The sequence below is a fragment of the Calonectris borealis genome, chromosome 4 (assembly GCF_964195595.1).
Source record: "Calonectris borealis chromosome 4, bCalBor7.hap1.2, whole genome shotgun sequence".
NCBI classification, from domain to species: domain Eukaryota; kingdom Metazoa; phylum Chordata; class Aves; order Procellariiformes; family Procellariidae; genus Calonectris; species Calonectris borealis.
The window spans coordinates 82,579,315-82,603,234 of NC_134315.1; the positions used below are offsets into that span (position 1 = coordinate 82,579,315).

Below are 23,920 nucleotides of genomic sequence, written 5' to 3' on the forward strand. Positions count from 1 at the left end.
GCGGGCGGCGCCACCGGGGGAGGAACGGGAAAAAGGGGGCGATGGCGGCCGCCGGGGCTCAAATCTGCTCGGCCCCGCCCCGCGCACGCGCCCTGGGGCCCCGCCCGCTCGCCGCGCCCTGCGCACCTGTGCTCGCCCCGCCCCGCGCAAGCGCCTTGGGGCCCCGCCGCTCGCACCTGTGCCAGGCCCCGCCCCGCGCAGGCGCCATGAGGCCCCGCCCCGCGCAGGCGCGCTGAGGCCCCGCCCCTCCGCGCCCCGCCCCGCGCACGCGCGTCCTCTTCCGCCGCCAGAGCGGCGCCGGCAGCGAGCGCGGCGGACGCCGGTAGCGGGGTAGGGGCCTCTGCTGGGGCTGTGCGGAGCCCGGGGGCGGTGAGGCTCGGTTGTGTGAGGGTTGTGGACGGGGCCGGGCCTCGCGGGCGCGGGGGGCCGGTGGGGCAGTCCCGGCCGGTGCCTGCCTTTCCCCGGGCAGGCGGGGTGGTGGTCTCGGGGCTCTGTCCCGCCCCGCGGAGCCGGAGGACCGTGGCAGCGCCGGAAGCGGGTCCGGTCTCTCCGAAGCCCCCGGAGTCCCGAGCGTGGTCTCGCCGTCCCCGTTCCGCCATCGCGGGCAGGAGGATCCGCGCTCCGGAGCCGGGCCCGAGCCGAGAGCGGGGACCGGCGGCCGAAGTCCCGCGCTCCCTGCCCGCTCCTGCGTGGGGCTCCGGGCCCGGTCCCCGCCGGGGCTCTGCCGGTGTTGGGGTCGGTGTCGCGGAACAGGCATCGGCGGCTCCGCACAGACACCGAATAAAGGCTGCAACCCGCCGGCGGCGCAGGGGCTGCCCCGGGACCGTCTGTCTGGGTCCCGGATCGGGGTCCCGAGCCCCTGAGCTCCGACCGGGCAAGGGGCGTCTCGGCTCCCGAAGCGTCTTGTGCCCCCGGCCCCTCCCCGGAGGGGGCCCTCCCCGTCCAGGGCCGAGCCTGAACCCGCGGGGCTGGGGCTTTGCTGCCCGGCCCTGAAGCAGCGACGGGGGCCGGTCCAGAGCCCCCAGCCAAGGCCCGGGGCTGTTGGCCAAGCCCCCACCTCGGCCCAGCGAGCCTCACTTCGAGCCCCACAACCACCACGGGGGTCTCAGCTGCTGAGCCCAGCACGGCAGGACCCGGGCTCCGTTTTCAAACCGAATGCTGCCCCAGTGAGCCCGGGGCCCCAGCCCCGCAGGACTGGGGCTGTTTTTCAAGCACTAACACACACAACTCGGTCTGTTTCTGAGCCCTAAGCCTGGCCAAATGGGACGGGTTCTAAGCCCCAACACGCAGGACTCGGTCTCTGTTTTTGAGCTCCCACATCCCCCCCAAAATGCAGGATTTAGTCCCCATTTCAGAGCCTGAAAAAATGCACGACTTAACAGTTTCAGGGCCCTAAAAGCGGCCAAGTGAGCCTGGTACCAAGCCCCTACAACACAGGACTTAGTCTGTGTTTTTTCAGGCACTAACACGCAGGACTTGGTCTCTGCTTCTGAACCCTAAACCTGGCCAAATGAGCCTGGTTCCAAGCCCCAAAATGCAGGACTTGGTCTCTCTTCTCAAGCCCTAAAGCGGCCCAGCTGAGCCTGGTTTCACATTGCCAACATGCAGGACTTGGCCTCTGTTTCTGAGCCCTAAACATGGTCAAATGAGCCTGGCTCCCAAAATGCAGGACTTAGTCTGTGTTTCTGGGCTCCCGCCCCCCTCAAAATGTGGGACTTAGTCTCAGTTTCTGAGCCTGGCTCCAAAACGCAGGACTTGTAGTCTCAGAGCTCTCCCTCAAAATGCGTGACTTAATAGTCTGACTTTCAGGGCCCTAAAACTGGCCAAGCGAGCCTGGTTTCACCCTCCCAAAACGCAGGACTTGGTCTCTGTTTCATGGCCCTAAACCTGGCCAAATGGGACGGGTTCCAAGCCCCCCCAACAACCTGGGAACCGGTCTCCGTGCCTGAGCCCCCACCCTGCCTCCAAGATGCAGGACTCGGTTTCAGTTTTCGAGCCCTAAACCTGGCCAAATGAGCCTGGCTCTAAAAACGTGGGACTTGGTCTCTGCTTCTGAGCTCCCCCTCAAAAAGCAGGACTGAGTCTCTGTTTCTGAGCCTGGCTCCAAAAATGCATGACTTGGTCTCTGTTTCTGAGCCCCCCAAAAATGCCTCATGAGTTTCAGGGCCCTGAAAGTGGCCAAGTGAGCCTGGTACCGAACCCAGGACTTAGTCTCTGTTTTTCAAGCACCAACACACAGGACTTGGTCTCCGTTTTGAGGACGTGAAGGTGCCCAGCCCAGCCTCACCCCAGGGCGCCCGTTTCTGAGCCCCAAAACCCACACGACTTGGTCTCTTGCTTCCCAGCCGGGTCCAGAGCCCCCAGCAGCCGCTGTCACGGCCTGGAAACGGGGGGCGCGCCCCCAACCCAGCAGCTGAGACCGGCTTTGAGCTGCAAAACCCCTCGGCTCCATCTCCGCACCCCGAACCCCAGGGGTTACTTTCCCTTCGGAGCCCCCGAGCTCGTTCTCCACCTCACCCGCCCAGGCCCTGCTGCCTGGAAACCCGGCTCTGAGCACCAGCCCCGGGTTCCGAGTCCCCCAACCCCTCCGGCCCCTCGTGTGATGTCGGGACGGGCCCGGGAGCCCCGGCGGTGTCGGGCCGTGCTTGGGAACTGGCCGGGGGGACCCGCGGACGGCTCGGGCGGGGACGGGGGGCGCCGGGCTCCGGCCCTCCGGGCTTTATTCCCCGGCGCCCCGAGCCCCGCGGCTCCGCCCGCTCCTCCGCGGAACCACCGGCAGCGCGGCCGCTCCTCCTCGGCCCGGCCCCGCGGCGACTGCCCCGCCGCGGCCGCCCCTCGCCGGGGTCCCGCGGCTCCGGGCTGGAGCAGCCCCGCTCGCCCGCACACCCCGGCCCAGAGCGCCCCGGCCGCGCCGCCCCTCCCCGGCCTCGGCCTCGGCCTTCCTCCCGCCCCGGCCTCTCCAGCCGATGCCCCCTCCTCACCTGGGGCGGGCGGACACCGCCCCTCCGCCGCCCCGCGGCTCCGAGCGCCCGGGGCTCCCGGCGCGGGGCCGGGCCAGGACCCCCGCCCGCGGGGCCGCCGCCGCACCGCGGGGCCGCAGCCGCCGCACCGCGGGGCCGCAGCCCCCGCCCGGGGACCCGGCCCGGCCCAGCGCCGCCCGCGCGCCGGAGCTGAGGGAGAAGGCGGGAAGGGAAGATGGCGGCCGCCAAGGGCCAAAACTCCCCGGGCCCCGCCCCGCGCAGGCGCTCTGGGGCCCCGCCCCGCCCAGGGGAGGGGGCTCCGTAGGGGCGGGCCCTGTGGGCAGGGAGGGGCGTGGGCGGGGCGGGCCGCGGGGTCCCAGCGCCCGCCCGCCCCCCGGCAGCAGCGAGGACGCTGCGGGCAAAGCCCGGCTGCCTTTGAGTCGCAGCGGAGTGGGAAGAGCCGGGGACCCCCGCGTCCAGGGCAGAGCGTAAGGTGGAGGCGCACGGCCCCAAGCCCCGCCGTCCTTGCCCCGCCGCTCGGCCCAGCTCAGGCGCGCTCCCCCCGCCGCCCGGCACCGCGCAGGCGCCGCCGGCAGCGCTGTCATGGCGGAGAAGGTGCAGAAGAGGTGAGTCCCCCCGACACACACACGCACACCGGGACGCGGCGGGGCCGCCTTCCCGCCGCTTCTCCCTCCTCCCCCCGCATCTCCGCCCGCTCCCCTCAGCGGTTCCCCCCGCGCGCGCCCCCTAACGGCTCCCCCCGCGCGCCCCAACGGCTCCCCCCGCGCGCCCCAACGATTCCCCTCACAGACCCCCGTCCGCTCCCGCAGCGTGAAGATCGCGCCGGGGGCCGTGGTGTGCGTGGAGAGCGAGATCCGCGGGGACGTGACCATAGGTAAGGCCCCCCCCGCCGCCCCTTTTCCCCTTCCCGCCCCGGCCCGTCGCCCCGTTGTGGGCGTCGGGACCGGCCGTGGGGTGAGGCAGGGCTGCTCCCCCCGCAGGGCCCAGGACGGTGATCCACCCCAAGGCCAGGATCATCGCCGAAGCGGGGCCGATCGTCATCGGGGAAGGCAACCTGATCGAGGAGCAGGCGCTCATCATAAATGGGTCAGTGAGAAGCTGGACGGTGCGGCCGGGGCTCTCCAAGGGGGTCATTCCCTAGCCCAGCATCTCATTTCAGGGCAGCCAACACCGCTAACCCTCTCGGCACAGCGGTGCTTTGAACGGCCCTTTTGAACGGGCCTTTTGAGCGTCCCTCAGAGCCAGGCCGGACAGGGAGAGGATTTGTTTGGGATCCTGCCATGGTGTTCCTGGGTTTTGCAGAGGGTTGTTTGCTGAGATATCTCAACACAGATCCCCTATCAGTCTTGTCAAACGTGAGCTTGTGCTTACAGGTCTTTAAGGAGCAAGGTATTAGCTTAAAAGCGCTGGGGAGGTAGAATTTAAAAAAAAAAACACCAAACTTTTGTGCTTTTGTGTATGTGTGTGGCACTATGGCTAGGGAAGAAGTCCTCCCTCTGTGAATCCTTCTCCAGCTGACAGAGGAGAAGGATCCTAATCCTGAGAATGAGAGACCCTGTGCAAGAGCCAGCAGTCTCCAAACCCTGACAGTTTAGCTGGATCAGATGGGATATACGTGACATGCTGCCAAACAGGACAGTACCTTTGTGATCTGAAAACTTGAAATATATTCTTCCGTCTTGCAGGTATCCAGAAAATATTACGCCGGAAACTGAAGAGGTGGAGCCCAAACCAATGGTCATTGGCACCAACAACGTTTTTGAAGTTGGGTGTTGTATCCTTGCTGCGCAGTGAGACAGACCATCTGATGTACTGTGCTTTCCGGTCGGTACAAGGGGAAGCATGGGTGGGTTTAAACCCTCTGTTGGGGTTTAAACAGCCCCGGGCTATTTAAGGTGCGGGGTGTTGGTTTGAAAACAGCGTCGGGGTTTACCTTTTGAAATAAAAGCAAAACATTTTACAGTTTTCTTTAACACGGACCCGTAGATTCCCAGGCCATGAAGGTGGGAGATAACAACGTCATCGAATCCAAAGGTACGTCTCGGCTTGTCATCTTGGCCCTTGTGAGATTTTCCTCTCTTAGACGCTGGGAACAGCAGAGGATGACATGGTGTCGTTTTTCCGCAGTGAGGCCAAACTGCAGCTTGTCACAAAGCTGATTTTCACACACAACCCACGTGCGTTACAGCCTTGGCGGGAGCTGGGCTGGGCTGGCTCTGGCTCCGAGCAGCTTGTGGTGTTGATGTTTGGTGGTGCAGGGTTTAACCGCGCTGTGGGGCACGACTCTCACGGGGATTCCTCTCTCCCTCTGGCAGCGTTTGTCGGCAGGAACGTGATCCTGACGAGCGGCTGCATCATCGGGGCCTGCTGTAACATCAACACCTACGAGGTGATCCCCGAAAACACCGTCATCTACGGGGCCGACTGCCTCCGCCGCGTCCAGACCGAGCGGCCGCAGGTGGGTGTGACGCACGGGTGACACACCGTCACCCTCCCGTCCTCCGCAGGCGGCCCTCGCGGTGGCGGCGGGGCCGCTGCCTGACCTCCCCTGCCTCCGTTTCCAGCCCCAGACGCTGCAGCTGGATTTCCTGATGAAGATCTTGCCAAACTACCATCACCTGAAGAAGACCACGAAGGCCACGTCCACTCCTGTCAAGAGCTGAGCGGGTGGCTGACTGGCGGTTTCATCTGGTCCTGTGAAGCACGACACGGCCCCGGGAAGCGGCCGGTCCCCGTGTATCTCATTCCATCTTTTAAAAAAAAAATGTCTTGCTTATTTGCGTTCTTTATTTATGTTCCGCCGAGCGTCTCGGCCGGGCTGTGGGGCTGTTGTCTCTCTCGCGCTGGCTCTATTGTACGCGCTTTGTTTTGGGAATACCAATAAAACAACGTGCTCCTCTGTCGCGGGGGGCCTCCGGTCCTTCCTGGCTCGGGTACCGCCGCAGGGCCGCGCCCCGCTCGTACCAGCGCTGGGGCCGTCCCTCGGGGCAGCCCGGGTGCCGCCGCCCCGCTCCTTCCCCGGGCTGCCGGCAGGGGGAGACGGGCCCACGCCGGGAGGGGTGTCCTGGCCCCGGATCCATGCGGATCGTGGGGTGGGAAAGGCCCCAGGGCCGGTGCCGCCCTCTCTCGCTGGCCCGCGAAGGCTGCCTCCTGCTCGGCTTCCCGCCCAGAGCGGAGCTGAAGCTCCTCCGCTCGTCAGCCGTTCTTCGGACGCGTCCGCGCTTCCCAGCCGGCCCCCGAGATTCCCCAGGGATGTTGTTCACAACTTCCCCTTCTCTCCCTGTGCAACGTTTTGGCTCGGCACAGACGGAAATCGATGTTGGAGCAGAAATTCCTGTAGGAAAAAGGGAGAGAGAGGAGAGAGCATCGGCCACCGCCCGCAGAGGAACCCCACGTACCAGCTGGGCTGCGGGACGTGGGGTTTTGGTTTGAGGCCAGGGGTCTCAGGTGGGACAGGCCAAGGCACAAAAGCGCTGCGCCCCCGATTTTCTCCCCGAGTTCAGTTGCCGGGATACCAAAAATAAAAACCCACCATTTTTTTGGTTTTACGATTCCAACTCGGGGTCCAGCACTGCTGGGAAACTGCAGCTCTGCCCCAAAGCCGAGTCCAAATAAGGGCTGCGAATATTGTCCCGGCCGCCGCCGCCCCGCCAGCCCACCCCAGCAGCCCCAGCCCCAGCTTTTTGTGGCGATGCCCACGGAGGGGGGAAAACAATGGGCGATGAGACACGACTCTCCTCTCCAGCTTCTCCCCCTGCCGAAAGATAAGGCAATCTTTTGCTGGGAATTTACCCCAAAAACAAGAGGCTCCAGCAGATTTGGATAATTAGGTCGGTCCTCGTGCTTCAGATTCCCTCTTGGGGCCACCCGCCCTCGTCATCGGCCACTTCCCGCTCCCCCAAATCCAGCTGGCACGGCTGGTTTCCATCTCCCTCCCAGCACGAGAGGTTCTGCTCCGTAAATCACCGCTGCGGGGAGGCTGGAAACCCTCTGCTCGAAGTCAGTGGCAGGACTGAATCCGGCAGGACACGCGGGCAGCTGCCCGCAGATCCATTCTGGCAGCTGAGTCGCGGAAAGGCGAGCCGTGACCTTAAACGCCAGTTCGGTACGAGCCCCCTGCCATCGGCAGGATGTCCTCGGCGTCACCTCCGGTCCCCGCGTATTGTGTGCGAGCAGCATCTGCTCTGGACACGGCTGCTCGTCAAACGCTTTTCACCCCGAGGGTCTCCGTCACGCTGCTCCGGAGCCGAGCGCAGCCCCGCGGGACCACAGCCCCATCCGTGGGGACGTGGTGGGGCTGGGGTCAACCCAAAACCAAGATGTAAAATTAAGTGAGCGGGGTGCGAGGTCCAGCACCTAAAGCCCAGCCTAAGCAGGGACCGGGGTGGGAGCCTAAATGCAGCCCCGGGGCCAGGCGGGGAGGGGGCGTGGGTGGCGGAGACCCCAGGTGGGGCTGTTTGGGGGGTGATGAGCCCCCACCGGCCCCCGGTCCTGCCGGGGTGAGGGCAGAGGGCTGGGCAAGGCTGGCACACCGTGACGGGGACTCCTGCTCTAATGTCACCTCCCTCCCACCACAGCCAGCCCCCGGCGCCCCGCTCCCTGTCCCACGGCCAGCCCTGCCCCTGCATCCCCCTCCTGTGTCCCCAGCACTGTCCCCTCCTCTGCCCCACAGCCCTGCTGCAGCCATCTCCCTGGGACTGTGTCCCGTGTCCCCAGCCTTGTCCTGTGTCCCCGACCTTGTGTCCTGTGTCCCCAGCCCTGTGTCCCGAGTCCCCAGCCTTGTGTCTTGTGAACCCAGCCTTGTGTCTTGTGTCCCCAGCCTGTGTCCCATGTCCCCAGCCTTTTGTTCCATGTCACCAGCCCTGTGTCCTGTGTCCCCAGCCTTGTGTCCAGTGTCCCTGGGACTGTGTCCCATTTCCCCAGCCCTGTGTCCTAGACTGTGTCCCATGTCCCCAGCCTTCTGTCCCATGTCCCCAGCTTTGTGTCCTGTATCCCCAACCTTGTGTCCTAGACTGTGTCCCATGTCCCCAGCCTTCTGTCCCATGTCCCCAGCCTGTGTCCCCTGTCCGTGGGACTGTGTCCCATGTCCCCAGCCTTCCGCCCTGTGTCCCCAGCCTGTGTCTCATGTTCCTGGGACTGTGTCCCATGTCCCCAGCCTCCTGCCCTGTGTCCCCAGCCTGTGTCCCATGTCCCTGGGATTGTCTCCCATGTCCCCAGCCCCTTGTCCCCAGCCTTCCGTGCCGTGTCCCCAGCCTGTGTCCCATGTCCCTGGGACTGTGTCCCATGTCCCCAGCCTTCTGCCCCGTGTCCCCAGCCTGTGTCCCATGTCACTGGGATTGTCTCCCATGTCCCCAGCCCCGTGTCCCCAGCCTTCCGTCCCGTGTCCCCAGCGTGTGTCCCATGTCCCTGGGACTGTGTCCCATGTCCCCAGCCTTCTGCCCCGTGTCCCCAGCCTGTGTCCCATGTCCCTGGGATTGTCTCCGATGTTCCCAGCCCCGTGTCCTGTGTCCCCAGCCTTCCGTCCCGCGTCCCCAGCCCTGTATCGTGCGTCCCATCTCCCATATCCCGCGTCCGTGCCCTGTGTCCCACGTCCCCAGCCCTGCCCTCTCCCCCCACCCCGCGCCCCCCCATCACCCCCGCGCCCCCCGGCCCCCTCCCGCCCCCTCCGCCCCGGCCCTCCCCCGGCCCCCGCCGCCCCGCCCCGGCCCCCCCGCCGCCAGCCTTCAGCACCGCCCGCCCCGGACGCGGCTGCCGCCGGCGGGACGAGGAGCCTGGCCGGACGCACCATGAGCAGCCTCCCCGCCGACCGGGAGGGCGGCCCCGCCGACACCGGCCTGCCCGAGGAGGAGGTAGCGGGGGCGGCGGGGGGGTGTAGGGGGTTTGGCGGGGGGGGGGTCCGGCATCCCCCTCCCCACCCGCGATCCCCGGGGGCTGCGCTCCGCGGGTGCCCACGCACCCCACGCGGTGGGTGGGTCCGCGCCGGGGGGGGGGGGATCCCGTCGGCTTCCCCGGCCCCAGGTACCCGGGGCTGCTGGGGGGAGGGGGGAGGGGCAGCGCACCCCCCGCTCCCGGGACCCCCCCCATCCCCAGTGGGGCCACCACATCCCCCCGCAAACGCCCCTCCGCCTCCCCGGGGCAGACCTGCGGGCGCAGCGCAGGGGAGCCCCACTCAAGACTTGCAGCTCCCCGGGTTGGGGGGGGCCTAAAACAACCTCACCCCCAGCCCCCGGGGCCGGTGCTCGGTGCTCCGGGGTGGTTTGCGGGGTGACGGTGAGGGTGGGTACCACGCCGTCACCGGTACCGAGCCGGCTTCGCATCTTTCTTCCAGTGGGTCTCACCCCAAAGATACACGAAACGCTCTCGTCCCCACGGGAGATAAACCCCACGCCCCGCCACGGGGATGAGAGCAGCTTTTCTCCATCGCAACCACCAAGTTCCTGGTTTTGCCCGTGACCTTGAGATGGGAATTTGGACTTTGGGAGGGTGAGAGCAGGCGATAGGATCTCTCCTCCTCACCTTTCACCCGCTGGGCTGCTCCGGCACGTCCCCATCGGCTTTTCCGTGGGGTCTCTGCTTGATAGATAACGCCGGGATGCACCGCAGATCTGCTCGCCTGCTCTCACCTACCTTGATTTTTTCATTCCAGAGGTGGTTCCGGCCTGAAACTTCTCAAAGTTTCCCAAAGCGCTCCGATAATGGGGAATTTTTTCGCCGGCAGCCTCTCCGGGTGCAGGGCAGACGATGCTGCCGGGTCCTTGCATCGATGGGGCTCGGCAGCGGGAGATGTCCACGGAGGCCTGTTGCCTTTCATGCCGCGCCGGCGAAGGGCAGCCCTCGCTGGATCCGGGGGGCGAGGGGCCGGCCATCGCACCGCTGGCCCCCGGGGAACCCCTGACCTTGTGATGCAGCCCTGCCCGGGGGGATGCTGGGCATGAGGAGTCCCTGGAGGGGACTGCTGCGAGGTGCCAGGGTCCCCCGCCGTGCTGGGGACGTGTTAGGAGGGCGATGGCCGCTCGTGCTTGCAAGCTGGGCTCCTCCGGTGCCAGGCAGGTATTTTCCCCGCACGAGTTTTTCCCAGCCCTTGCTGGAAGAGCCGGTGCTGTCGAGTATTTGCTTAAGCGAAGGGAAAGGGGGTTGCCCAGCTACCGCACCCTGCAAACCTCTCCCCTCCCCGGGGCTTGCCTTCCAGCCTTGTGCCCCCCCAAAAAAGAGGGGGAAGCAGCGCCCCAATCAGGGGCTGCAAGGTGGGACAAGCCCCGGCTTCGGCCCCGCTCCTCCTGCCTGCTCCCCGGGGCTGGCAGGAGTCCCGCTGCCTGCTCCTGGCACCCCAGGGTGGTCTCCCCATCCCTCTCGCCTCCCTCCCCCCGGGAAGGATCCCCCGGGGTAGGGGAGCTGTGGGCCGGGGGGGTTCCCCACGGAGGAGCCTGGAGGGGGGTAGAGCAATTTGGAAAGGTCACGTCACTCCGGCCGGGCGAGAACGGCATGTAAAAGGCTCGACGGAGGCCTTATTTGGTAGCGGAGCGGATCCGGAGAGCCCGGCTCGTGGCCCTCGTCCCCATCCCATGCCAGATCCCTCATCCCGGGTGACCGGGGCGTGGGGAGGGGACCCCAGGGACAGTTTCTGGGGGGAAGGTGCCCAGGGGATGGATAAGGTTTGCGCCCGTGGTCCCTGCGTCGCATCCCCCTGTGCTCCTGCTTCCTTCCCTCCTTGAGGCGCCAGGTCCGGAGGGTTTGGGAACAAGCCCCGGGTGGGACATGGCCGTGCGTGACCCCCGCCCGTGCCCGCCACTCCTCCGCTCTGTTGCAATCCCCCATCTGCTCCCTTGGCTTCTCGCTGGCTTTTCCTCCACCGCTTCCTCGTTCCAGCCCCGACAGCTCCGGACTCGCTTTTCCCCGAGGGCCGCTCCTCTCCTCCCGTCCTCCGCCAGACGTTTGGCTACCGGTCCGGAGAAACGGCTACGGGTGGTGGGGCCGGAGACTGAGCCCGATCCTCCCGCATCCCGGGGGCGGAGGAGCCAGCATCCCTCGGCCTCAGCCTTGTTTATGTCGGGGAGTTTTGCGGGTTGATGGCGTGCGTACACACAGCTCGGTAATCTAAACCCGGCCGAGGAGGACACTCCATTAGCGGAGAGAGTATTTACGCAAGGACTAATCCCCGCGGGGCTGGAATGCACCCCGCCGCGGGGGAGGCAGCACCCCGCTTTGCCGGTGGCGGGGCGGGGAGGGGGGGGTGAAGCTCCCCTTGCCCTCTTTTACGGCTCGATCGCAGCCCCGTGCCATCGCCTTCCTGCTCCCGCCGGGGTCCGGCCGCCCGGCCGTGCCTCCCCGGCGGCGGGCAGTCAAGCGGCTAATCGGCTGGTAGAGAATTAAAGCGAGCCCCCGCTGAAAGGTGGCGGACGGGGAGCTGGGGTTGAAGGAGGCGATTAAATGCTTCGTGAATGAATCACCCGGACGCCGTCCGTCTCTCCCCTCCGGCCCCCGGCCTGTTAACGTTTACCGGGGGGTGGTTTGCGCAGGGGCAGGGGAGCGTGACCGCGCCGCCGGGGTACCCGGCATCCCTCGGGGCACCCGGCATCCCTTGGGGTGCTGCGGGCCGATGGGGGTCTGAGGTGGGCGAACGCCTCCCTGGTGCCCTGCTTACCTTCATATGGCTTCGTGTGAGGAGGAGGAGGAGGAGGAAGGCTGCCGGCACTCTGCCACGGACCTCTCCGTGCTGGAGCTGTGGTCTAGAGACGCCTCTTGGCCCAGGTCCCCGTTTCTCCTCGCGTGTCCTCAGCCCCGACCGTCCCAGCAAAGCCCCCCCCGACCTCCTCCAGCATCCCTTCAGTTGGCCCCAGGCGGGACGTGGCATTTTGGGGACAGCAGAAGGTGATGGGGGGATGCAGAGGAGCTGAGCGGAGAGGGACAGGCCGGAGGTGGGATGGAGATGGCTTCCTAGGGAGAGGAGAGAAGCAGAGGCTAGGAGAAGACTTTCTGTAGGGACGATAAAAGCCAGGAGGGGACAAACCAGGAGCGAGGTGGCGGAGATGGGATCCAGCGGCCCTGGCAAATCTGGGAGCTGTGGGGAGCAGCGGAGGACCATGCAAAGGGGACTTCGCGTGCTCCTCGTGCGGTCCCATAGCTGTCAACCCCGCTGAAAGAAATCAAGGTGGTGGTCACCTGCGAGGTCCTGCAACCACGGCCAGAGGCTTCCCGCAGCAAACATCAGCACTTCTGACCTGGAAGAAACCTTTGGTTTCACCCCAAGTTGTAACAAGAAGGAGAGATGGAGAAATGCTCCACCGAGAAGAAACTCTGAAAAACGTCTGTGCAGCAGAATGGAAACGAAAGAGTTCTGTCCTAAACCGGGGGTGTTTGTGCTGCGGGAATCCCACCGCCACGCTCGAGCGCCCTTCGCTCCGGAGCTGTAGGTCTGGCCCCATCCCACAAAACCCTTGGGAGCACGCGTCTCGCCCGATCCACCTCCGAGAAGGGGACGTTTTTCCCTATGGAAGAACATATACCTGCCTGCCGGCCAGGGATTTCTCTGATAAGGTTTTTTTTCCCCAGCCTCAAGGGCAGGATTTTGCCCTGGGAGCGTTTCTGGTGGAGGATGGAGGCTGAGCCCCTGGGATCTCTCGGCACAGGAAAGCCTGGAGCAGCTCCCTGCGGGCTGAAGCTCCTCTTCCATTTAAGGGCAGGAGTAATATTTCCGCCTAAAATCTTTCCCTTGGCAGAGGAATATCCATCCAGCCCGCTGGGAACTATCCCCGAGGACGATCCCTTTCTCTGCCGGTCCCACCTCGTCTTAACGCAGCCCAAACCCTCCCACCTGCTTGTTATCCAGCCCAGGGAAAGGATGCTGTTTACGTAGGACCTACTCAAACCTCCCTTTGGCTGGGTACCCAGGACCCTTTTGTGGGGTGCAGATGGGGAGCACCCGTAACCTCGTATCTCCTCCCTCCCGCTAAACATCCTTGTGGGGCTGGAAACCAGCTGGGGGATCCTTTGGAGCCCTTCTCCCTCTCCCACTCGCCGCTGTATAATTTTACGGTTTAAAACTTGGCCGACCCGCGTTTGAACTTTCAAAGAAAACAACTCATTACCGAAGAGAAGCCCTTCCTTTGCGAGGCCGAACGGCGGAGGGTTTTTCAGGGTCTTTTATCTCTCCCATCTCTCCACCACGCTGCTATGGGGCTAAATGATCTGGCGAGCCGAGCTCGTAGGGGTTTGGATTTCAGGGACGCGGCAAATTGGCGGCGGGTTCTCCCCCGGAGCCGTCTCCGACGCCTCTGGTTTCACGCAGCTCCCCGGGGAGAGGCGAGGTGGGAAGCCAGCGTGCCGGGGGAGGACCGGCGGCTCGAGGGATGATGGAGACGGGGGGGACCACGCAGGGATGCTCAGCCTCCTCGGGAGGCAAACCCCGCTGGGAGGGTGGATGTGTCCCGGCGAGCCGATTCCCCGGATAGCGGCCACGCTCGGGCGGACCTGTCTGAAGAGAAATCTTTTTTTCCCTCGGAAAGGATTAATTTGCCTTCTTTACATTGAATTTCACGGGCACAAGGGGAGCTCCTCCAGATGAATCCCTTCCCAGCGGGGAGAAATTCGGGCAGTGCCTCCATCGGGAGACGGTGCAGCGTTGAAACGCCTTGGGGTGCTCCATCACCCTCTGATCTCAGAAGACGGGCAGAAAGCTGGCGGGGGTCCCCCAAGGCGTCTTGGGGGGTGGCTTCCAGCCCACGTGGATGATCCTGGTAGAGGGGACGGGCCACCGGGCTGTGCTGGGCTCAGGAAGGGGTGAGGACATGCCTGCGCTGATCCCATCCAGCCTGGAGCTCTCAGCATCCCTCTGGCCAAGGCCCTGAGCATCCTTTCCTGGCCGGAGCAGGGCTTGCTTTCCAAGAGGAATCAAGCGTGGGATGGCCGTACTTTCATGGCTGGCTTGTTTTCTGGCAGCCCCCATGCACCCAGCAATGGGTACCAGCAGCGCTGGGTGTCACCGGGGCTGTTGACACAAGGGCTATAGAGTACCTTTTGTTATTTAATAGATATAGGTCAGCCAGAGGTTTTGTTACACAAAGCAGGAATGTTTGCTGCTCCCAGGCTGGGAGATGGGGTAGATAGCTTATCTGCAAGAGAAAGAAGAAATGTCAGCAGAAGAATAGGCCTGGGCTGGCTGTTTCTGGCTGTTTCGCATGTCTTCTGTCCCAGGGAATGGGGTGGACAGGGTGCCTGGCCAAAAAATAAAATTTAAAAAAAAAAAAAAAAAAAGTCAAGGTTTTCCCCTCCTCCAGCCCAAATCTGGCAGCTTGGCACCCAGGGGTGGGTGACCTTGGGCTAGCCCCTCCGGAGCAGCTCTCACAAAGCATTTGGGTGCCTGAAAAAATAAGCTACAGCCATCAAATCCTCCAGGTTACCTCCCGGTACGATGCTACGGGAGCAGAAGGAGCGGGGCTGGCTCACAAGCGAGGGGGAGGACGGCAAGGCAGGGACCCCACCGACACGTGCGCCGTCCCCGGGTGCCCCAGCAAGAGCAGAGCTGGTGGGCGACGGCAGCCAGGGTCAGACCCACCCACGGGGACACAGCAGGACCGAGACCCAGCGGGGTCTGAGCCTAAATACAGCCCCGGGGCTGTGGGCAGGGTGCGTGGGTGGGGGGGTCCAGGTGGGGCCGGTTGGAGCCGTCGTCAGCCCCAGGCTCCCGCGGGCCCCTGGCCACCGGTCACCAAAGTGGATGTGATTTTGGGGATGAGGAGAGGGAGACCGGGAGCAGATCCAGTTGTCGGTCTCCTGCCCCACACCGCTCCCCCAGTTAGGAGCTGGTTGTAAAGCAAAACCATCCCGGCACGGGTCTTGCCCAGGCGGGGTTTGCCCGTCCCCGAGGAGCCCCACATCCCCCCTTGGGGTCGGTGGCAGCCGGGTTTCTGCGAGCCGCCCCGGCTTTGAGAATGCTGCACCACGGCAAAGGTTAGATCCACCCAAAAAGAGTTAACCCCCCGTAAAAGGTGACTTTGATAAATCGGGGACAGGCTGCTTAAAACCAACCCCCTCCAAAACAGGGCCATTCCTCCAGGAGGAAGAGTTGGGGTTTGCTTCTCCCGGTTCTTAATGAGCTGCTGCAATTAAACAGAGACAATAGGCATTGTCTGCAGAGTAAGGGCTCTCCTGGGGATGCCAGGAGAGATCCTGTTTGCCAGACCGGGGTAGGAAGGTGCTGGGATGCTGGCAGCCTTTTTGACCCGGAGAGAGCTCGGTGCGGTGAGGACGGGTCTCCGTTACCTTTCCGTGGTGCCTTAGCAGCTTGCTCTGCCGTCACCCGAAGGATGGGGATGCCCCTCCCAAAAATGCCACATCCCCCAAGCGTGGCTTAAGGCTTTCGGCTGCCCACGAGGTTCCCCTCGGGCTGGCATCGTCCCTCTGGCGTGCCACCACCTAAGGGTGCGGGAGGCGTGGGGTATCCCCGAGCTAGGGATGAGGGAGGGTCCCCAGGAACCTCCTTTCTTCTTTTTTTAGGTGAGGACGCTCTTCGTCAGCGGGTTGCCTCTGGACATCAAGCCCCGGGAACTTTACCTGCTCTTCAGACCCTTTAAGGTACCAGATTGGGGAGGGGAGAGGGGGGCTGGCCCCCTGCCCCACCCCCGTGGCCCCACCAACCTCGGTGGGATCTGGGAGCCTGCTGGTTTCCCCCCCAAAAGTCTAATTCGGTCATTTTATTCACAGAAACAACTTTCTGCGCCTTTTTCCCCGAATAAATCATAGGAAAATGGCACTGGGTGCTTTGATTGCACCGGGGTTTTAATTGCACGTTGACTTGCACCCCGTTTAGCAGCAGAAAAGCGCTGGCTGCAAAGGTCTCCAGTCTCTTCACCCTGCCAGACCTGCAGCTCAGACACCGGCTCTTTTCAAACACGAAGGATAATATTATCGGGCATCCAGCAGCCCTACAAAAATCCAGCAGCAGCGAGTCCCCGCACGGCTGCTGAGCCTTGGCAGGCTCCCCCCCGTGCCCGCCCGATGCCCCCCGGCCGTCGGGCTGCCGGGTGATGGATGCGGGAGGTGCTGAATCGCAGGGATCTCCACCAAAAACACCTTTTTTTTTATTCTTTTCTTGCAGGGTTACGAAGGGTCTCTCATCAAACTCACCTCCAAGCAGGTAGGAGCCGCTCCAAACGGGGCGAGCATCCCACGCCTTGCTCCCACCCTCTCCCGGCACCGCCGGTCCCCGGGGCGGCGGGGGGGTCCCCCCTCTGCTCCCCACCAGCCTGACTGATGGTGCCTCCTCTCCTCTCCTTCCTCCGCAGCCCGTGGGCTTCGTCAGCTTCGACAGCCGCTCCGAGGCGGAGGCGGCAAAGAACGCTCTGAACGTGAGTGCGCCCGGCCATTCCATTTTTTCGGGATTTTTTTTCCCCCTCATTTCCCCATCCTCGGATAGTCTGGGAATTCCTTCGTCCCAGGGACGTGCATTTCCCGCGCCGGCTGGCCCCACCGCATCCCCATCCCTCCAGCCCATCTCCAGCGGCTGCTTCTCATCTGCATCCTCCCTCCCGGAGGGCTGCATCCCTCTCGCCTTTCCCAGGGCCAGCCGGGAGGGCTCCAACCCTGAGGATTAGAGCCTTAGATACCAGTCAGCGAGAGACGCCTTTCCCAGCCTCTCCTGTTCCTTCAGCGGGAAAAATCCCAGCTAAAGCTGCAAAAGAAAAAGCAAATTTCGCTTTCCTTTAGCAGCTCCCTCCTACCTCTGCGGAGTTAAACTCCTGAAAACAATCACGGGGAGAACCGTGTGGAGCCGGTTCTCCAATTCCTCCCCGGGTTTTGGTTTGTTTTTTTTTTCTTCCTTGTCTTCATTTTCAATGTAAAACTTTTTTTTTGGCTCCGCTAATCCCTCTGGATAAGAGCTGGGCTGCGCGGGATGCCGACTGCCAAATATGGTGCCGATGCTAAAGATGCCGGAGGAATGCGAGCTGCCTCGGGGCCCGGCAAATTAGCTCATTTCAAGGCTGGAAGTTAAAAAAAAAAAAAAAAAAAAAAAAAAAATCATCGGGAGTTATTTTTGCTGCGGGGCTGGCACGCGGCTGTGCTCGCCCACCCGCCGAGCCTCCTTCCCTCCTGCAGGGCATCCGCTTCGACCCCGAGATCCCCCAGACGCTGCGGCTGGAGTTCGCCAAGGCGAACACCAAGATGGCCAAGAGCAAGCTGGTGGGCACCCCCAACCCCAGCACGCCTCTCCCCACCGCCGTACCTCAGTTCATCGCCCGGGAGCCCTGTAAGTACCGGCCGTGGGTCTCCCACGGGAGCCCCGCGCGGTCCCTGCCGCCACGGCAGTGCCAGCAGGTTTTGGGGTGGCAGGCGCCGGGAGTCGTCCCCATCCTCATTCGCCTGGGGAAAACACCTCATTCAGGCAATTCGTCGTCGCGCAGAGATCTCGGGGGGGGGTGTAGCGACGCCGGCGCGGGATGCTGGCGGGAGCGGGGATGCCGCGGCGGGGTGGTGATGGAGAACGCCAGGTCCAATTGGAAGCAGCAGCGCCCGCTTGCTGCGAGCGCGGTGGCACGTGCCGGATGGTGGCCGGGGTCCCCCAAGGCGGCTGCCGGCGCCGGCTCGGAATGGCGAGCGGGAGCGGGACGAGCCCCCGGTGCTGCTTCACTGCGCCGGAGAGTTTCGGAGTCGCGGCTGGGGGTCTCGGCAGAGACCTTGGCGATGTCTTGCCGTGAGCGTGCCATACCCGTTTCCGCTACTGGAAGAGCGTTTCTCGCGCGGACGCCGGTTCCTCGCCTCGCTGCTGCGCGCGGGCACGAGCCGCACGCTCTCCTTCGCGCCCGCCGACGCCGGATCCCGGGGGTAATTAAACCTCTTGGAGACGACGCACCCAGCCCCACGGCATCGCTCGCCGCCAGCCGAGCCCCGCGTTTTCCCAGCGGGCGAGTTCGGCGTCGGCTTCGCGGGTCGGCTTTCGCCGGCGGCACCGGCACGCCGCACTTCTCCAGCGGGAAGCTCCGTTCCTGCTCCCGGCTGTTTTGGGGGGAAAAGGAAGGACCGGCGGTGCTTTTGACCGGCACGTGGTGTTGCGGGGGCTGCGGTCCGGCGGTCGCCGTTAACTCTCCTTCTTCTTTTCTTGCAGATGAGCTCACAGTGCCTGCACTTTACCCCAGTAGCCCTGAAGTGTGGGGGCCGTACCCTCTGTACCCAGCGGAGTTAGCACCTGCTCTACCTCCTCCTGCTTTCACCTATCCCGCTTCGCTGCACGCCCAGGTAATTCAGACCCATCCGCCATCGCTGCGCTCACCCTCCCACCCACCCCGGAGCCCTCGGTGCTCGCCGCACCACTAACCTCTGCCCGGCTAACAGGCACTCCCCCCGCCCCGCCGCCCCCGAGATTTAGGGATGGCACCCAAACCGAGCTGAGCGCTGGCAGCGGGGCGTGCGGGCAGCACCGCCTGCCTCTCCCCGAACACCTCTCTCTGCCTTCCTACCTTCACTCTCGCCAGGGGCAGGCGGGGAGGGAGGGACGGGGGATGCTCGCCGGGGCTGGACCATCCTCCCCATCGCTCCCGGCACCGAACGACCCGTCCGGCTGCCGGCAGGGCACAAAACGGGGGCTCCCGAATCCCTGGCTGCCCCTCGAGCATCGCTGGGATGCGGCTTGCCGGAGGTGGGGTGTGAAGCAAAGCGACTCTGACGGGGAGGAGAGGGCAAGCGAAGCGCAAATGGAGGATCCATCTTTTATTGACGAGGCGCTCTCTTGTCACAAGCGCTTTTCTGCTGGCTGCCACCGCTGGTGGCCCCCGATGGCAGCACGTGGCCGTTAAAAATTAACCACCCGCCCCGGGAGAGGAGCGGGGAAAAGAAGATAAGAAGTGGAAATGGAGGTGGCGGAGGATTTCTTTGCAGTGCTGGCCTTCGGGATGTTTCCCGGAGCGGGGATGCCGGGAAAAGACCCTTGCTCCAGGGCGGAACGGGCAGCTGCCTCCCCAGCAGCCACGCCAGACATCATCCCGGCTTTCGCTCCTCACCGCCAGCTCCGGCTTGGCGGCAAGCAGGAGGAAACGAGCGCACGGAAGCAGATTTGCCGGATAAGCTGCATCCGAAAGGCTTTTGGCCCTGGCCTGCCAGGATTGAGCCAGGAGAGCTGGTTATCCAGAGCTGCCATCGCTGGGAACCGGAGGCAGCCGGCGGCTGGTTTGAGCGGGAGGGCGAGGAAAAGCGCTCGGCGTACAAACCAGCTGCAGCCTTTGGATGAAACTCCGGCTTTTTGGGCCCTGCTGTTTATAGAAGAGCGGCGGTAAATATTATTGCAGCTACGTACTTGCCTTGTCAAATAACCGCTAACAGGCAGCACCTGCGCTGCTCGGGACGCCGGGGAAATGGCCAGCGAAGGAAACGGAGGCGTAAGGGGGCTCCGAGGGCCCCCCAGGAAAACCCAGGCTGAGACCTGATGTTAGATTGTGTTAGAAGAAATATTATCAGCCGTGGTTATAGAGCCAGCGTGGCAGGGAGGGTGCTGGTGGCACCCTCCCCGTCGCCCCTGGGTGCTGCGGTGAAGCAGGCAGCACTCCCGGGCTGGGGGACACAGCCCGTCCCCGTCCCTGTCCCCAAGGCTGCCGGCGTTGCGGGTTTGGTTGGAAAGGGGTGTCACCACCCAAACCAGAGCAGCTCGCTGCGTCCGGCTGGGTCCTGCAGACAGCGGCGGGATGGGGAACCTCAGGATGGCGGGGCCGACGCGGCATGATCCGGCAGAGCACCGAGCGCCCACGGGCAGGCGGCAAGAGCCGCCAGGTTTTGGCGTCTGGTGGGCAGCCGCAGCTCACCGGGAAAGCGGTTGCTCCGGGGTAGGTGGACGTTTTCCCCTCCACATCTCGTGCAGACTTTGCAGGTGTTAAGAGGGTTCGTGCCCACCTCCTGCTCGGTGAGGCCGCCGTGCTGCCGTCCCGGCTCCGTCTTGCCGCAAGCAGCAATGCCGGGGGCCGCGCTCGGTCTTACTGTCCGAACTGGAGCTGGGATGGCCGCACCATTTGCGTTTCAACCTCCCTGTGCCCTGTGCCTGGGGAAGGCCAGGAAAAGGGAGCCCAGAGGCGGCCAGCTCTTGCCGGGGCGGGTGGCCACCACCTCTCTCACCCTGTGCCCCTCTTGTCTTTGCAGATGCGCTGGCTCCCTCCCTCCGAGGCTGGTTCTCAGGGCTGGAAGTCCCGTCAGTTCTGCTGAATGCCGGGTGAGTGCCACCTCCCCGCTCCCGTCCTGCGCCGGCGTGATGGGCTGGGGGCCACCTCCACCCTTACCCCGAGCTCCCCCCGCGCGCCTCTCAGGGTCTCCGGCAGCTTGGGGTGGGCATCCGTACCCTGCGCCCGTGCTGGCGAGGCCGCTTTCCAGCAGGCGCCCTCCTTGCCCCCGCCGGGCTTGCCAGGGGGAAGGGGATGTCTCTGCCACCGTCCCAAATAACCCCGGGCAGGATGGAAAGGCAGATCCGTGGCTCGCCGGCACGTGTTGTTGCAGCAGCCGAGGATGCGTGCCCGGGCGGTGTAAAGATGGCGCGGTCCTGCAAATGAAGGCAACCTCCAGCTCCCAGTGCAACGCAAACATCTCATTAAACCTTAAGGAAAACCCTCCTGGCAGCCCGGGGTGGCAGGGCTGCCAAAACGAGAAGCGTGGCGTTACCAAATGCCCGGCGGCCCGGCAGAAGGGAGGGGGCTGGTTCGATTACGCCTGGGACCTCTTCGGATGGAAAAAGCCTCGCAAGGGAGGTCAGGAAGATCTCGCTCTGCAAATATCTCGGCCTTTCGTGGATAAATAAACAAAGGGGATTCAAATGGAAGAGGGAAAGAGGCTCAGCTGATGCTGAGCATCGCTTGCCCTGTGATCCCAGCCTGCCCCGACCATCCCAGCTGCCATCCCCCCGCGCTGCTGACGCCTGCCGGGAAGCCTCCTGCCCCATGTCCGCACCCACCTGCAGAGAAACCTCAGCGGATCCAAGGAGGCTCCCGTGCCACCGCTCTGCCCGTCTGCCCGGCATCCACAGCCCTGTGCCGTGGCCACGAGGCTCACTCAGCCGGGGAGGGCAGGAGGACCGGCCGTGGCTACAGCCGACCCGAGACTTGGATCTGCAAAGCATTTATCAGCTATTTTAGGCCCAGCAGATAAAAATAGGGAGCGGCGAGCCTTTGGGAACCAGTGGTTCTTCCAAAATACGGAGCGTGCCAATGTTTCCAGCTAAAATGTAAGCAGAGTCTTATTTGGGAAGGTGAGATGAGTGAATCCCTTGGAACAGGTCCACCTGCCCGCAGCGACCCTGGTAGCCACAATGGGTGGCGAGGATGGGCTCAGCCCGGACAGGAGGGTCGGGGACTTCCCGGCTCCCCACCAGCCTCCTCCAGCCGGGAAGGGCTACGGCACAGCCCAGCGAAGGGTTTTGCTGGCGCCCTGGCTCTCCCGCCTGCATCCTCCTTGTACGTGCCACGTGGAACCCATCAGGGCAGGGTTAAGCTGCAAACTACCCCCTTGGGAAGCGCCGACCCCAGCCACCGCAAAATAACCTCTCCCCGCAGCACACCGACCTGTCCCTAACCCTCCGCTGTGTCCTCTCCCAGGTCTCAGGTGTGTGATGGTGGCCTACAGTCAGTCTTGTGGGTATTAATGGAGTCTTCCAAGGCGGCTACTGGGTTGGCGTGCTCTCCGCAAAACCGCAGTGTGCTGGTAAGGCTGCGGCACGGCGCCCGGCTGCACGAGGGGGACACGGCCCCGTGGGCTTTGCTGCTTTGGGGAGGGGGTAGAGGGGTGAGGAAGCCGGCGGGACGTCTGCGAGGGGCAGCAAGACGGGCACGTCCCTGGGATCGAGCCCTGCAGGGCCGAGCCACGGCTCTGCCATTCCCCCTTTTATCGTCGTTATCTGGGGCGAGAGTTTCGACAGCCGAGGAATGCCTCTCGGCTTTGAATTACCCCCGGTAATCTCATCTCGCTGCCGTCCTCGCTTCCTGCCTTGGATCAACAGAGACTGAATTCCTCTTAAGTGCAAAATTCAGCTCAGAATTAACTCTCAGCTTCCCAGCTGGTACCTCCTTAGTTAAAACCCCAGGGACTACAGCCAGCAGGAGGAGCAAACTGGGACCAGTGGGGTCCTTCCCTTCAGCCCGGGCCACCGACCCCGGGGTGCCGACAGCCCCGGCTCTTCCCGCAAGCATTTCCCACCTTGCCCTTTCCCGGTTAAACAACTGTCCTTGGAGCGCGGTCCCGGCGCAGGCTGCCCTCCCTTCCTCGCCCCATTTCCAAAACAAGCCTCCCTCTCCCCCAGGCTGCGGCACGGGAGCTTCCCACGAAGGGAGAGAGATTAACCACAGCCCCTCTTCCGCTTTGCCTCAGCCCAAGATTGCGGCGGCTTTTTTTTTTTTTTTTTTTTTTTTAACACCTCTCTCTGTTGTTACAGGCTTGAAAAAGAAACAAACCTCACACAAGTTTGGATTCCTCCAAGACTTTCCCACAGCCTCTATCACACATCTGCTCTCCTAGAAGAAAAACGAAAAGCATACCTAGTAATAATATTTTCCTCTTTTACACTGTATATTTGTAAGAAAGAGTGTGTTACTTCTGAAAGCATGGTTTGACAGGCATTGCTGTAGTGTTTGAAAAGTCTTTTCAAACAGAACCATAGGAAAGCAGACTACAAAAAAAGCAAAACGAGAGCAAGTATTTTTGTACCAAACCTCCTAAATAGGACAATCTTACACTGGGTCGGACCACAGGTTTTGTGCTTGACTTTCGAATGCGTGTAATTAAGAGTCTCTATCCCCCCCGCCCCGTCAGCTGCATGTCGAAGGCATGATGTTCACGTGCCTGCAGATGTCGAGTCGCACGATTCGGGTTTGTAGGAATTGTGCTCCCTCTGGCACAGGAACTGTGCTCCGGCTGTGTTGGCAAGACGTCTGCGGACACTTAACAGTATTACCGTTTTCTTCCCAGTTGTACCAAATGACAACCAGGCAGGACAATCAGAAACTTTCTTATGGTGATTTTTTTTTACCTTAGGGCTATGTTAATAGCTTGCTGTGCAAAGCTTCAGCATGGTACAACGGCTCGGATCAGGGATGGGCAGAGACAGCCCGCACATGTAGCAAGGTGACAATTTGCCTCCTCCTCCTGCCATGACTGCTTGAAGTTGTTACGGGCAACGTAAACTGCTGTATGAGAAAAAAAAAACAAAAAAACAAAAAACCAACAAACCCTCGGTTCGCCAGCTTACTCGAGGTTGGGCGCGAGTCCCGAGCGAGCCGAGGGGCTTAGACACGTGCCTACCGTTACGCCAAAGCGCCGGGCTGAACTGGGGTTTTAGCGTCAAGGCTATGCCGGTCCGGCGGCTCGCTGTGTAGCATTTCCATGTTTCCATGTGCAAAGACAAGAAGGGAGCCTGCTAACACCCCTGGGGCAGTATCTGTAACCTTTACAGAGATAGCGTACCAGCAAAGAGACCGCTTGACATACTAGTGTCTCCTTCTCCTTGCTCCAGAAGGAATTTGGAAAAGAGCAAAGCAAACCAAAACAAAACCTCAAACAGATTTCAGTTTCTTGCAAAAGGAGGTGCAAAACTACTCCTTTCATTGCCTTTCCCCCCCACCCCATCCCTGCCGCAGAGTACACCGAGCTCAGCCGCTGCCCGGGCTTCGCCGTAGCCGGTTTCCCAGCCGCACTGAAGACGCAGGGTGCCCGTGGCCTTGTTAAACATCATAACCTTTTTCTTCCTCCTGCCTTTTATTCTGTGGGTGGGCCAAAATAAGACGGCTGAGATTTCGGCTGCTGGAGCTGGGGTGGGGCGGGGGGTGAAATGGTGCGATGGGAAACTGCCCCGTTGGGGTCTTCTGTAAAAAGTGGGATTGATAAAGGCGACGTGAGAAGAAATCAATTCCAAGACAAACCTCTGAGCGGCTCTAAAAGGAATGATACCAGCGTTTCCAAGCGACGGACTAACTCTTTTAGCAAAC

General features: G+C 63.0%; 2 protein-coding genes across 2 annotated transcripts; both read left to right on the forward strand.

Annotated features, from left to right (window-relative positions):
• Positions 1 to 3,305: 3,305 nt before the first annotated feature.
• DCTN6 (dynactin subunit 6) lies at positions 3,306 to 5,880 on the forward strand. The gene is made up of 7 exons (XM_075150322.1): positions 3,306 to 3,586; positions 3,791 to 3,855; positions 3,962 to 4,067; positions 4,667 to 4,755; positions 4,968 to 5,015; positions 5,297 to 5,439; positions 5,546 to 5,880. Exons 1-7 carry the CDS (start codon positions 3,564 to 3,566, stop codon positions 5,642 to 5,644), a joined length of 573 nt encoding a protein of 190 aa, XP_075006423.1. The 5' UTR covers positions 3,306 to 3,563; the 3' UTR covers positions 5,645 to 5,880.
• Positions 5,881 to 8,737: 2,857 nt separating this feature from the next.
• On the forward strand, positions 8,738 to 21,577 carry RBPMS (RNA binding protein, mRNA processing factor). The gene is made up of 8 exons (XM_075150356.1): positions 8,738 to 8,830; positions 15,474 to 15,551; positions 16,075 to 16,113; positions 16,262 to 16,324; positions 17,073 to 17,223; positions 18,079 to 18,209; positions 20,097 to 20,166; positions 21,539 to 21,577. The coding sequence occupies exons 1-7, from the start codon at positions 8,768 to 8,770 to the stop codon at positions 20,157 to 20,159; spliced, it is 588 nt and encodes a 195-aa protein (XP_075006457.1). The 5' UTR covers positions 8,738 to 8,767; the 3' UTR covers positions 20,160 to 20,166; positions 21,539 to 21,577.
• The last annotated feature ends 2,343 nt before the right edge of the window (positions 21,578 to 23,920 follow it).